This window comes from Canis lupus, chromosome 10, assembly GCF_003254725.2.
Source record: "Canis lupus dingo isolate Sandy chromosome 10, ASM325472v2, whole genome shotgun sequence".
NCBI lineage: Eukaryota > Metazoa > Chordata > Mammalia > Carnivora > Canidae > Canis > Canis lupus.
This window is the reverse complement of record NC_064252.1, coordinates 41,116,780-41,132,210: the sequence shown is the minus strand read 5'-3', so window position 1 is coordinate 41,132,210 and position 15,431 is coordinate 41,116,780. Positions and strand designations below refer to the sequence as shown.

At 37.2% G+C, this 15,431-nt stretch overlaps 1 protein-coding gene across 1 annotated transcript in view; it reads left to right on the top strand.

The window, feature by feature from the left end:
• The first annotated feature begins 227 nt into the window (after positions 1–227).
• The window catches only part of TMEM182 (transmembrane protein 182), a 59,335-nt gene continuing 44,131 nt past the window's right edge, over positions 228–15,431 (top strand). Inside the window, exons 1-3 of the mRNA XM_025463325.3 lie at positions 228–621; positions 844–943; positions 2,990–3,088. Coding sequence (XP_025319110.3) covers positions 490–621; positions 844–943; positions 2,990–3,088 — 331 coding nt within the window. The 5' untranslated portion in view covers positions 228–489. The remainder of the gene's footprint in view (positions 622–843; positions 944–2,989; positions 3,089–15,431) is intronic.

Genomic DNA, 15,431 nt, shown 5'->3' with positions numbered 1-15,431 from the left:
GTGTCTTTGGCTTTGGGATTGTAATGGTCATTCTAGACTAAGAGAAGCTCGTTAAGACAATTAAGATGTTGAGCCAATACTGCCAATGACTTCATACCACTCCATCTTCTTTCCACTTCTATGGATTACCCAACAGCAATAATGGTCATTCTAGCCAGCTCCTGATACTCCTCTCTATAGTTAAGGGAAGGTCAGCTATTTTTTGATCCCCATGGGAGAGAGACAGCTCCTCAATCAGTATCCTAAAATAGCTGGCCATTCTCAGCTGCTGGGCTGGAGTGCCTCCAGGGGAGAGCAAAGGGAACACAAATCCACTGGCTGAGTGTGAGTGAGAAGCCACCACAACATGAGCTAGGAGAGGCTTCTCAAGAAGATCCTGCTTACTCAAAACATCTTTCTTCTTCTTTTTTTTTTTTTTTAATTGAGAAGCTAGGTGTCTGACATTTCTTAATTTCTTATTTTATTTAAAGGGAAACCAGTGACTTGAAAATGAGACTAAATATTGCCATCTTCTTTGGGGCTCTCTTTGGTGCTTTGGGGGTTTTACTCTTTTTGGTGGCTTTTGGATCGGATTATTGGCTTCTTGCAACTGAAGTGGGGAAGTGTTCAGGTGAACAGAATGTGCGTTTCTTCTTCCAAATATTGATGTACTTGGTAGGGTGAAGATAGCCTTATGTATCCTCTTGAAATCAGAGAATAGTAGTGGAGTGCCTATTTCTTTACAGAAGAGATAGGTAGAAAACTACTGACAGTTATTATTTGGGATAAAATACGTTGCTTTGATATTTTCCTGGTTATGTACTTTGGTTGACAGCAAGTTACTTCATCTGTGTTCCTGTGCAGATAGAGAACGTCACTTTCCACCATGAAGGATTCTTCTGGAGATGTTGGTTTAATGGGATTGTGGAAGGGAATGATTCTAGTATTTGGAAGTTCTGGTACAGTAAGTGCAATTTATATTTATTTTCCCCCTTGTCGTTAAAATAAGAATGAAAAGCTTCTTATTTAGTACAGATCACTTACAAGATAGGATTGGATTCTTAACTATAGAATCTTGAAAGGACATCTTCCAAAAGACTCATGAAGTGATTCTTTTTCAGGAAGTAGAAATGGCTATATGAATAATTATTTTATTTTCTAACCTAAAGTAGAAGTCTGAATAATTAATGCAAAACTGAATTATCTGTTGTTTCCTTGCTCTTACTTAAAATACACTAACCCTAATTTAAAAAAAAACCCTATATATCACCTACGGTGTTTTTCTCAAGTGTCTATTATTGCTGTATTGCAAGTAAATGGTTGTTTTTGTTTTTTGGGGAGGGTTTGGGTATCAACACTTGAAATCGCAAATTTAAAAATTTAGAAATAGAGATATGTTGTTTTATATCCATGGCTTTAAAGTTAAAAAAATCTTTTTTTTTTTTTTTTTTTTTAATAATGAAACTTAATTACCGACAGCAGTGGATGAAAGCTCACTCTGTTTGGGCTTTAAGCATGTTTGTGGGCAATATCAAGAAACGCCTGGCTTTTGATGTTTGCATTCTCTCATAGCAATTTGAAAGTTCTCTTTTGAAGTAGAGTAGCCTCTTAAAAATACGATGCATTCTTTTCACTGTATTTCCTATATTATATTAATCTTTGAAAATCAATTCATCGAAAATAACTAGATTCTATCTTATTGCATTCAACAATAAAAACTGCTTATTACTCTAAAGGTTATTATAGGTTGAAATTATTAGTCTCCTTATATACTCCTGTGATATATCAAAATATGGCATTTACACAGTAGTCAAGATTGTACAATAAAAGAATATATAATAAAAATAAAAGAATATATGATAAGATATGAGATCTTGGAAGATTTAAGTAAGCTGACAACAAGCTGGCATACATAAAAGGAACCAAGTAATGATGAAATGGAATTTTGCAGGAAATAGTTGACAGGCTATCTTATAGTCATTTTGGGGAAGAGAATAAGCATGCAATCTGCCAATGAAAAGTATTTAGACTCTGTTAGAGTAAGTCAGACTGTGCAAGAGGAAGACTTTGCCAAGGACTTAGAGAAAGGAAGAATGTCACTCCTCACAGTGAAATCTTGAAGTTTTCAAACAACATAAAAGTTTTTCTTGGGTCTCCTACGTGGCTCAGTTGGTTCAGCGTCTGTCTGGCTCAGGTCATGATCCCAGGGTCTTGGGATTGAGAATCACCTCATGCTCCCTGCTCAGCAGGGAGCCTGCTTCTCCCTTTCCCTCTGACTGCAGCTCCCGTTGCTTGTGCTGTCTCACTCTCTCTCTCTCAAATAAATAGAATCTTAAAATTTTTTTCTTGTTTTTTTCCAAATACTAAAAATGCTTTTATTAACTTGTATTACCTATTATTTCCATTTTTTCCTAAAAATGGAATATAGAATACTTTTAATGTTAAGCAGAACTGATCAAGGTTAAGTCTAATTTTAAAAAAAGATTTTATTTATCTATTCATGAGAGACACACACACACAGAGAAGCAGAGACAGAGGGAGAACAGGCTCCTTGAGGATCAGGGAGCCCAATGCAGGGCTGATTCTGGATCATGAACTGATCCAAAGGCAGACAATTTATTGACTGAACCACCCTACATCTAAGTTTATTAGAGTTTTAAAACAATTACTTTTTGAATACGTACCATGCACTAGGCATCATGTTAGGAACTGGAGAATATGGTTGTGAAAATAAATGAAGGGTAAGACCTTTAACCTTAAGGTGATGTCAGGTGCATTCTCTGCATTGAACTATGTCCTGAGCCAGATGTTTTGGATAAATCCGCTTTCCAGATCCTCTGAGTTTCTTGATATGATTTTTTCCCCCTCACTCAACAGTTCTCTGAATCTGTTGATCTAACCTGCAATTTATTTAGATTGTGAGCCCCAGATCCCATATTTCTCTCCTGTTAAGCATGAGTCTTCATTCATTTTCTCAATAACAACTGCCATTGTTTGGTCTCTTTCCTAGCCAATCAGCCACCATCCAAGAACTGCGCACATGCTTACCTGTCACCATATCCCTTTATGAGAGGCGAGCATAACTCAACCTCGTATGATTCTGCTGTTAGTAAGTACTTCTATCCACAGAATCCCTTGGAGAGGGACTTGTTTTTCTGAAAAAAAAAATTAACATGTATCATTTCAACATTTTCTCTGGTATCTATCTGTATTTTCCAATGTGTATTTTCCAATGTGGAAATAATTATGTTTATTAGGAAGAACTGCTTCTTATGGGTTTAACTGACCTAAAACTAGTCTTACAATGAAAAATAATTGTAATACACACCCTACTTTTAAAACATTGTTTTTGCAGCTGTTGCACATACAAATTGAGTATTCTCCTGTTTTCCTACAAAATAATTGAACTTTGTTATGTGTGATAACTTATAGAAAAAGAATAGTCAAATATCATAGCTGAGAGTCATGATTACCTAGTTTCTTTGATATTTTCATACTATTTGTTCTATGGAAAGTACACAAACTTAGTTCATATGGTAAATACATAATATATACTTAAATCTAGTTTTATAGAAAGTACATAGGCTCAATATGTCAGCTTTATTCTCGGCTGGTTTCATGAAGTTTTAATAAAGGGTGTTTATCATAATCTTAAAACTAAGAGTTGGTTCAGAATTTACCAATGTCATAAACAGATACAAAAATATTTGTTTTTTTAAAGAGAATAAGTAATATATTTAATGTTCCAAATAATCTCATATTAGTATTCTCCAGAGAATCAGTAGGAGATATATAGGTGGGGGTGGAGTTTGGGGAGACAGAATGATTGATTTTTTGATGGACTGATGGAGAGATTTTAAGGAATTGGCTTATGTGTTTGTGGAGGCTGACAAGTGTAAAATCTGTAAGGGAAGCCAGCAGGCTGATTAAGAGTTGCTATTATAGTCTTGAATCTGAAGGCTGAAAACTCTGGAATAATGTCTTCTTTAGGAAATCTAGCCCTTACTCTTAACGCCTTCAACTAATTAGATGAGGCCATATGAATGGTCTAACCAAATTAATGCATGGAATATAAACATTTACTTATATCACATGATTAACATGACATTTCATGGAGTGTGCATGAGATCTGGATAGGAAAAGAGGCGAGTTGACATATAGCCATGCTTGTCCATCAAAGTTGCTTTTGCTCAAAATGGCTGTGGCTTTTGGCCTTGAGAATGTGTGGTGTGGGTACTCTTCCTCATTAAAAACTGCACAAGACAGTTCCCATTTGTCACAGCCTTTTGCATAGTGTGTTACATGGACCTTCTAACTGATAAGAGAAGAGATGGTGTGCGAAAGAGTAGGATAAACCATTTTGTATTACAAAAGTTATAAAAGGGATCCCTGGGTGGCGCAGCGGTTTGGTGCCTGCCTTTGGCCCAGGGCGCGATCCTGGAGACCCGGGATCGAATCCCACATCAGGCTCCTGGTGCATGGAGCCTGCTTCTCCCTCTGCCTGTGTCTCTGCCTCTCTCTCTCTCTCTCTGTGACTATCATAAAAAAAAAAAAATCTACAAAAGTTATAAAAAAAGCTATCCCCTGACATTCTTACTTTTGTAAAATGGACTGATAAATGGTACAGAGTTGACTTTCCACAACATTGGGTATTTGCATAGGTATTAGTATTGTTATTGATACTTATATGTTCAGGCCCTGTGACGAGATAGGTATCGTGGGCACCATATATTTAAAATGAATCTACATATTTGAAAAGTCTGCACCTCAAGGAAATAGTAGAGAACTTGAAAAACAAGGTGACATGATCTAAACATAATAATTATGATGGAGATGGATAGTAAGTGCATGTCACAAAAATTATACTGCAATTATGCTTAGAATTATTATGTAGCACTGCATATAATTACTGTCATTTTTTGGATCTAATGACAAAACCATATTCCAATTTTTTTTGTTTTAAATTATCAGACTCCTCTTTGGCTCACATATTGTAACTCCCTATTCACTTTAAGCAACTTTATCAAACACTTTAGCAAAAATCACTGAGATGGGAAGAAACATGTCCTACAGCAGAAATAGCATATACATATTTCACGTACCTTCATAATAGTGTACAATGATATCTGATATTATATTTGGGTGATTTTGGGATCCCTGGGTGGTGCAGCGGTTTGGCACCTGCCTTTGGCCCAGGGCGCGATCCTGGAGACCCGGGATCGAGTCCCGCGTCGGGCTCCCGGTGCATGGAGCCTGCTTCTCCCTCTGCTTGTGTCTCTGCCTCTCTCTCTCTGTGACTATCATAAATAAATAAAAATTAAAAAAAAAATATATTTATATTTGGGTGATTTTTTCTTATGGTTCCCTTTTCCAAAAGAAGGGCCATGGATATCATTAGAAGAGTTTTACTTGACTAAAAGTCGTGTTTTCTAGTTAGTGAGGCCATCTGGGCTTTACTAGACTCCATAGCCACTCTTTGGCTTCATGTAGCCTTATAATTATCCGGCATTATACATTTGCTAATTTATCTTGGCTAAATTCAAAGTATTGTTTGTAAAATCTGATATATTCCAGCTTGGCAAAATGGCTTTGTATTCTCCTGAGTTCTTGCAGTTGCAGTTAGCCAGTATTGAAATCAGTGAAAATAATATAGTGGTGTCTATTTTTTCTGGAAAGATTATTTTATAATTATTGGATGCTACTGATGAAATTATTCTATTTCGTAATATGGAGACTGAGAGCCAGAGAAACCATTTGACTATTGTGACACAGCTGATCATTGGCAGAACAAATGCAAAGGTCCAAGTCTCTGGATTTTGTTTATTGATAATCTTAAAAGCTACAGTGAGTCAAAGGGCACATTTTAGTTTTAGCTATTAAATTTTTTTAAGTATAAGTCTCTTCACAAGATCTCAACAAAAGACCAATTTTAACATTATGTTGGCTTTTTCTACTTTTCTATCTGATCCTGACCTGTGTGTATAATCAGGTCTAATTTAGTGTTTCCTTTATTTTTGTCTCAAAAACATATTCTAAAATTTGGTTATGCTCGAATCTAGTTATTTGCCCAAGCCTAAAGAGGTTGTTAAAGTAGGATTATATACTTTGAATTCCTTTAAACAATTTCATTACCTTTTAATATCTGTCAGAATTTAGATTTTCTGGTTTATGATTAAATCCAGTCGTGGTGCATTTATTTGGTATCAATTGGCAATGATGTACAGAACATAGACTAATTTTCTAGATAATTCAGCCCGAGTGAATTAGTAATTTTTGTCAGTGTCCCAAAAGCCTTTGCCCCCCCCCAATCAAAGTGCTCATTATATGTAACTACAGTTATTTACCTTACTCCCTTCATTATTTGTTGGAACTCCCTAAAGTACAGAATGTATCCTACTTATTTGTATACTCCCAGAACCTAGTATAGTGCATGGCACTTAGTAAATGCTTACATGTCTCTATGGAATTACTTAATGCAAAAACTTCTTGGCTTTCTTCGTAAGAAGAATATATTGAACATAATTTCTTCTGATCTTGGTGAGTTGGAACAAGTACACGCACCATGACCTTCCTTGAGTTTCTCAGAATCAGTGTTTGCCCTCATGCTTTAGGGCCTGTAGGGGGCATCCCTCTTCTCCAAAAGCTGTTCCTCTCTTCCCTACCCCTCCTCCCTTCATTTCTCTAACAAGCAGGCTCATCCCCCAAGCTAATACACACTTCAGTGTTCTAAAGAAGCCTTCCTTGCCAGTCCCCTATCCCACTACTATATGGGGATCAAGAGTTGCATACTCTACTGACTGAGTCATTCTTTAATTTGAATATCCATAGCACAGACTTTGTTTCCTTGTGTAATTATTTTGTTCATGTATTTCCTTCCTAGTTCAACTCTAAGTTCCATGACAGTGATGTCTTGTGTGTTTGGCTCACTGGTTGTACCCACTGTAGACTGAATGCTAAATGTATACTCTGGGGGAGTCTTTGTTACTACCCTATACTGTGGTACTAATACTGATGTCCTAAGGAGCTGTTGGTGTGTGTAGGAATTTCTCAAACCTTTATTAAGTGGACTTAGATTACCCTTAAATTGTTTTTCATACTTTTTATAACTTTTAGATCTTCAGCACTGCTTTCACATGTCAGCTGCCCTTTGCTTTTATTGTCAATATTTATTTATTTTGTATTCTTTTCTGGTCTTCTCTTCCTTCATCCTTATGCAAAATTGTAGGATGAAGTTGACTATAGCCGACTAGAACAGGAAAGAGTCATGTAGGAAAGCCATGTGTTAGGATGTAAGTGACAGAAAACTAACTAGTAAGAAATAAGGGCAGTTTTGTTCCACAACAAGGTCAAAAGCAGCTGCCACAATGATGCTGTCAGGGACCCAGGCACTTTCAGGCTTTCCTCCCACCATCCTTGGCAGATGTTGAGAGCAGTTGCCACCATGCTCTTTCATCTTCAGAAGAGCAGAGTACCCCCAGAATTCTCCAGTAGATTTCCACCAAAGTGCTTATCACCAGGACAGTGTCATGTGGCCTCTGTAAGCTGGAGTTGGCAACTTGGAGTTGCCTGGCTCTTTAGTCAGGATCGTAGAGGAGGAAAGGGAGAAGGGCTTGTAGTCAGTGTTGATTCCATAAAGGATCAACAGTCATCAAGGCTCAGACAAGGACAGCCTGGGTAGCTCAGCAGTTTAGCACCGCCTTCAGCCCAGGGCATGATCCTGGAGACCTGGGATCGAGTCCCACATCAGGCTCCCTGCATGGAGCCCACTTCTCCCTCTGCCTGTGTCTCTGCCTCTCTCTCTCTCTCTCTTTCTGTGTCTCTCATGAATAAATAAATAAAAAATCTTTAAAAAAAAAGGCTCAGACAAGGGTGGGGCAGCAAGGATGAAAAGGGAATAATGGATATAGATGATATTTAAAGAGTTAATGTGTAAAACTTGGTAGTCAAACAAAAGAAAGCTGGAGGAATCTAAGATGATGAAGAAATTCCCTTTTGAAAAGGCATAATTCAATTTAAACAATGTGTAATAAAAGGTAGGATGGTCATCTCTGTCTTAATGATAAATACTATTTTAGGATATTTCTTGTCATTCCTTTTATATGCATATTGTACATAGTTTTGATTATTATAAATATAAACATACATCTTTTCTAAGCTAGCAACCATTTCTCCACATTTTAACCTAATGGTTTCTTAAATTTTAAATGTTAGTTGCTACCTCTACGTTAAAAATAATTTCATGAAAAAAACGAATAATAAAACATAATAATTTTATACATGTAACATTTTTCATAATTTGTATTACTTCTTTGGGTTATATTTACGGAAGTGTGAATCAGAAGGTAGGAATAGGTTTTCTTTGTTGTTGTAGCATGCCATCGTACCACATTACTTGCCAACTGGTACTGAACTATGAATGATTTCAGCTAGGAAAATTTGATAAGGAGGACAGAAATACGAACAATAGGAGGAAGGGTCATATTTGGAAGTGGAGGATGGAATTTGGTTTGAATTTCAACATTTTAAAGTTGAGTTTATGGTATTTTTATTTTTTTTTATTTTTTTTATTTTTATTTTTTTATTTTTTTTTTATTATTTATGATAGTCACAGAGAGAGAAAGAGAGAGGCAGAGACATAGGTAGAGGAAGAAGCAGGCTCCATGCACCGGGAGCCCGACGTGGGATTCGATCCCGGGTCTCCAGGATCGCGCCCTGGGCCAAAGGCAGGCGCTAAACCCGCTGCGCCACCCAGGGTTCCCAAAGTTGAGTTTATGGTAAAACATCATTTTGAAATAATTCAGCGTGTAACTTGATGTACAAAACTGATTTCCCCGAAAGACATTAGTTAGAGCAGCGGATACTGATGAGGAATTATAGAAGTGTTTTTTTGATATCAGATATAATCTTTAAGAAAAAAATCATAGAAAATGAGGTGGTAAAATATCAATTATACTTAGAGAAAGAAAGAAGCGGAGACAGTCCATAAAGGTGAATGAAAAAGAAGCCTTGGAAAGCAAGTTGATGAGCAGACTGTCAACACTGTCACAGGGGCTGGTGGCAGGGAGAGTCCTGGGAAAGAGGTCACAGCCCGCTGTGACAAATGCAGAGTGAATGAGAGTGAGAGGGGCACAAAGGAATTGGGTGAGACAGGATAATGCAAGAGTTCTGGTGGCCATGGACAGCTGTCCCCACCGAAGCCTCAGCTACAGAGGCATCTCTTTCTAAACCTTAACCTATGTGTCCTGCTGGTTTGGCCTGAGACCTGTAGGCCCACTGCTCTGTATCCCACTCCCGCTCACTGTCTGTTCCCTTAGATTGGACCTGAGGGCCCTGCCCTCTTTTCCTGGCAATGTCCTTTCTCCCCCAGGGAACCATGCCATTTTCCCCTATCTTCTGTCCCCTGATGATAGCCCTACTTCAGGCTTGCTCCTCCATGTACTCTCCCAAGAGGAGAAGTCAGAAAGCAGAGATACTCATAAAGGAGGCAGAGCAACAGGATAATGGGGGTGTGAACCCTCATTTGGGATGTATAGGGAATGGGAAGTGAGGAAGTTGAGACCTTTGTGATTAGCCAGCACTTGGACTTGGAGTAGTACCAAAAGAGCACAACATTTACAGAGAGTACAGAGTCCTTATAAAAACAATCATACACACTACACACATACACACAACATCTTGCTTTACTATACAAGGCAAAATAAAATATAAATACCATTATATTTGACAATTTTTTAAAAAATTTTATTTATTTATTTATTTATGATAGTCACAGAGAGAGAGAGAGAGAGAGAGGCAGAGACATAGGCAGAGGGAGAAATAGGAGAGAGAGAGAGAGAGAGAGAGAGAGAGAGAGAGAGAGGCAGAGACATAGGCAGAGGGAGAAGCAGGCTCCATGCACCGGGAGCCCGACGTGGGACTCAATCCCAGGTCTCTAGGATTGCCCCCTGGGCCAAAGGCAAGCGCTAAACCACTGCGCCACCCAGGGATCCCCTATATTTGACAATTTTAAGCAGCACAGAGATGAATTAAGATTCGAGTCTAAAGATAATGTAAATACTTAAATAACTAAGAAGGTGTATCAACATGTGCTAGGTATCTAATTTTGTTGGGGTGTCCTCCTGCTTCCCGATCAATAATGCTGGTGTAGCTGGGTCTTATTTATCAATTTTCTCATGTTGAAAATATGGTGAATCTGGACATTGTCTTAAATTTACCAAACTGCCTTCTGTTCTGCTTTAGTTATATAGAAAACATACACTGCAAAACATAATGGAATATACAGTTCCTTTTTTATTTTTTGGTCATAAATGTCAAGTACCTAGATATTTAAAAATACCTTAACATCCTACTATTCATTCAAACATTTGGGATTACACAGTGATGGCCACAGGTACAGCATGATATTACAGGGTGGCTTCAGTTCCCGATTTCTGGCTGACTTTTTATCTGTGACCCAGTGAAGGCTCTACTGCATTCAGATTGGAGGGGACTCATAGGGCAGCTTGCTCAGCCTTCCAAAACTGCAGCTCATGAGGATACAGTTGGCTTTCCAGTTCCAGGGCCCAACATCAAAGCTGTAATTAAAAATCACTTTTTCAGAGGGTGTTATTTTGTGTTCCCTACAATTTATTCATGTATATCTAAGGATTGATTGGCAGCTTATGTAACATCCCTGCACTAATGGGGGAGATTACCTTCTGTAAACAAGACTGTGGTTATTTACGTAGTGTGGCTTGTCTTCCCGTCATGGAGGACAGGCTCCAGCCTCTACAGAGGCTTCTGTTATACCTATTAAAATGTCAGCTACACTCAGAAGTAGAAATCTCATCCAACCACAGAGAACCTCTTGGTGCCAGGCTATCTCAGCCTTGGCAGTATTGATTGACATTTTGGGCCAGACAATTCTTTGTTGTGGAACTGTCCCATACATTGTAGGATGTTTAGCAGTACCCCTAGCCTCTACCCACTAGATGCCAGTAGCACCCTTCAGTTGTGCCAATCAAAAAATGTCTCAATATAGCCAAATATTCTGGGGTATAATGTGGGCAAAAAACCACCTTTGATGAGAACATTCTAGATATTCATTGCTAACACTTCTGAGGACCCAAGCTCTTCTTCAGAATTATATTCATACTGTGTACATTCTGTGCCCAGCTCCAAGTCTGGGCTCAAAAGCACATGAAAAGCACATTAGTTTCCTTCTTCCATGCAGAATATGCAGACAAAAAAAAGGAACAAGGTACTGAACTTGGTCTCTCTCATCTTTAAATATTACTGCTTCTGCTCTGAGTTGTGGATTTTTTCTTAGGAAAAATATTTACTCAATCCAATGGAGAAAATATTAAATCCTGGGTACTATTCTGGGTGCTTTAGTGTCAGCCCTAAATTCTTGCCCCAGTGAAGCTTTCATTATAGTAGGGAGACAGATGATAAACAAAATAAGTCAGTCAAGTACTTGGAGGGAAATAAAAGGAAATAGAGTGTCTGTGGAGGCAATCTCGATATTAAAAAAGGTGATCACAGAAGTGATGTCTGTTTTGAGGTGGCCATCCCTGGTTGAGTAGGGTTCTGTCATCCAGCTAAGCTGTCCTGGTTCCTCAATCCCTCTTCTGAGGACTAGATGGATGCTGTACAGAGAGTATTTAGCACAGGGGCTGGCTTGTGGTAAGGTGTCTATGGGAGTTACAAGCTGGACTTTCAGCCAGTATGTCTGTGTTCACTACCTAGAGCCACCATTTCCTGGCTCTGCCTCTTTATCTCCACAAAACTCACTGTACTTGTTGGTAAAGGGGAGATTAGTATAGTATTTAAATGCCACAGTTGTTCAAATGAGGAGAGATAATAATCCAAATGCTTAGCAGAGTAGTTGCCATGTAGTTGGTATTCAATAAATGTCAGCTATGGCAACATACCAATTTAGAACACTGAAAATAAGTCCTCATGAGGGCACATGAGTTCATCGTAACTTTTCCCTAGTGAAATGCTTCCTGTTCTCTGAGGTGTGTGTGTGCATGTGTGTGTGTGTGTGTGTGTCTGTGTGCAGTCACATCAATTACTTGGTAGAGTTTCTGGCAAAGGATAAGGACTTCAAAGCGGTGTTCATTATCATTATCATGATCACCATTATCCTAGTACAAGTCAGTTAATGTTACCATCTGTAGTAGCCAAGCTTTGCCAGTGTTTATCTAGTAACTTTTATTAAATTTCATTCAACAAATACTTATTGAGCACATACTATGTGCCAGGCACTGTTCTAGGTTCTGGAGAATAGCAGCACACAAAACAGATAGAAATTTCTGTCCTTGTAGGGCTGACATTCTGGAGAAGGGAGACACACTAGGCAAGATAAAATAAGCCAATTAGCATATTGGAAGATGACAACTACTCTGAAAAAGCATAAAACATGGAAAGAGGCTGGAGATGAGGGGCTGGCAGAAATGAGGGCGATAAGAACTCTGTAATATGGTCAGAGGGAAGCTTGGCTCTGAGAAAATGATATTGAGTGGAGACTTGTAGAAAGTGAGGGAGTGAGCCATTTGATAACCAAAAGAGTGTTCCAGGTAGAGAGAACATGAGATGTAAAGACCCAGAGGCTAGAATATGCCTGATGTGAACAAAGAACACAGAAGAGGCAGCACGGCAAGGAAGAGATGGAGTGAGCAGAGAGTAGGGGAAATGGCCAGGGAGGTGGAGGGCACAGCAGGAGGTTGGGCCATTGTAAGGACCTTGACTCATGTTGTGAACAAGAGGTGAAGGGGTCTAAAGGACGGTTTTGACCTGATTTTTGTTGTAAAAGAATTTCTCTAGGTCTTGCATCATTAACAGACTGTAGAAAGCCCGATGTGGAATCAGGTGGACCAGTTAGGAGGTTTGCTGGATTACGGATGGCTGACACAAAGACATTAGGAAGGAACGATTTGTCTGAGGCTGGCATGGTCCTTTTAAAATTATTTAACAACCAGTTAGGAAATCTACCAGGTGGACAATAGCAGTAACACAACACAACACAACACAACACAACACAACACCACTCATGTCCAGACTGCTATGTACCTTTAAAATATGAGTTTTCCCTTTTTAAAAAATGTTTTAAAAGTATTTCATTGTATCAGTTTCTAAACATTTATAATAATTATCAACATATTTTCTAATATATGTGCTGCCAAAGTGAGCACAATAGTTATCAACGTATTTTCTAAACAAAATGATTATTACTGTGAATTTTGAGAGTTCTTTATATGTTTTAGATATGAGTATTTTATGGAATACGTGGTTTCCAAACATTTCTTTCCAGTCTGTAGCTTGTCTTTTCATCACCTTAATAAGATCTTTCACAGAGTAAAAGTTGCGAATTTTGATGAAGTTCAACTTATGGAGTTTTTCTTTTATAGATCATACTTTTGGTGTCATATCTGGGAACTATTTCCCAAGCCCCAAGTTCTGAGGATTTTCTCTACTTTTCTTCCAAAAATTTTACAGTTTTATGTTTTACATTTAAATCTATGATTCAGTTTGAGTTACTTTTGTATAAGGTGTATGATTTATAATTTTTCAAATGTATCCCATTGCTCTAACACCATTTGTTATAAAGACTATCTTTCCTCCATTGAATAGCTTTTGTATGCATCTTAATATAATTGTTTATATTTCTGTTGGATTTTTTCTGAATTATGTATTCTGTTTTATTGACCTATGTGTCTATCCCTCTGCCAGTGCCATACTATCCTGATTACTTTAGCTGTATCTTGAAGTTGGAGTGAATGATTCTTCCTACTAGGTTCTTTTTCAAAATTATTTTAGCTATTCTAGATCCTTTGCATTTCAATATAAAATTTAGGACAGTATTTTTTTTAAAAAAGGTTTTATTTATTTATTCATGAGAGATGCAGAGAGAGAGAGAGGCAGAAACATAGGCAGAGGGAGAAGCGGGCTGCTCCCAGGGAGCCCAATGTGGGACTTGATCCCAGATCCTGGGATCATGCCCTGAGCCGAAGGCAGATGCTCAACTGCTTAGCCACCGAGGTGTCCCATAAATCTAGGACATATTGTCTATATCTATAAAAAATCTTTCTTGGATGATGGAATTGCCTATATCAATTTGGGAAGAATTAATTTGTTTATGTTGAGACTTCCAATCTCTGAATGCAATATACTTTTCCATTTATTTAGACCTTTAATTTCTTTCATTAGCAATTTGTAGTCTTCAACTTACAAATCCTGACTGTGCACTATTAGATTTACACCTAAATATTTCAATTTTTTAGCAATCATAACTATTATATTTTTAATTATGGTCTCCCTGTGTTTATTGATAATAGAAATATAATTGATTTTTTAAATGTTTATATTATATTATCAGACCTTGCTGAATTTACTTAGTAGTTTTAGGAGGTTTTGTTTGGTTTTGTTTTATAGATTATTTGCGATTTTCTACATATGACAGTTATGTCATTGGCATATAGGGACCATTTTATTTTTTTCTTGCTTATTTATATGCCTTTTATTTCCTTTTCTTGCCTCATTGCATGGGCTATAACTTCCAGTATCATGGTGAATAGTAGCTGTGAGAGCAGGCATTCTTGTCACCATCTCTAGCCTTCAGGAAAAACCATTCAGTATTTTTTTCCATAAATATGATGTTGCTATAGACCTTTCTGCAGATGTTCTTTATTAACTTGAGAATGTTTCCCTCTACTCCTTATATCCCGAGAGTTTTTGTCATAAATGGTTGTTGAATTTTGTTAAATGGTTTTTTATGCATCAATTGGTATGATCACAATACTATTCTTCTTTAGCATATTAGTATTGTGTATTACATTTATTGATTTTCAAATACTGAACTAGACTCTTATCATTGAAATAAATCCTATATGTTCATAATAAATAGTTCTTTTTATACATTGGTGAATTCTATGTTAATATTTTATTAAGGATTTTTGCATCAGTATTTAGGAAGGACATTGGTCTGTAGTTTTCCTTTCCTTTTTTTTTTCTTTTTCTACTGCTTACCTAGGTTTAGTATTAGTGTAATAATGATTTCATAAAGTAAATTGGGAAGTGTCTTCTTTTCTGCCTTATTCAGGAAGAGATTGTGGAGAGTTGGTGTTAATTCTCTTTAAATGTATATGTTTGATAGAATTTAACATTGAAATCATCTAGGTTGGGAGATTTAACTTTCATGGAATTTAAAATTATAAATTCAATTTCTTCAATAGTTATAGGGCTATTCCTATTATATATTTAACATATGATTTGTGATAGTTTGTATTTTTCTAGGAATTGGTTCATTTCATCTAAGTTATAAAATTTATATGTATAGAGTCATTCAAAATATTCCCAAATCATTTTTTATGTATGCAGTATCTGTTGTGATATCCCATGTTTCATTCTGGATATTGGTAATTTGTGTCTTATTTTTATTTCATCAATATTGTTAGAAGATTGTTAATTTT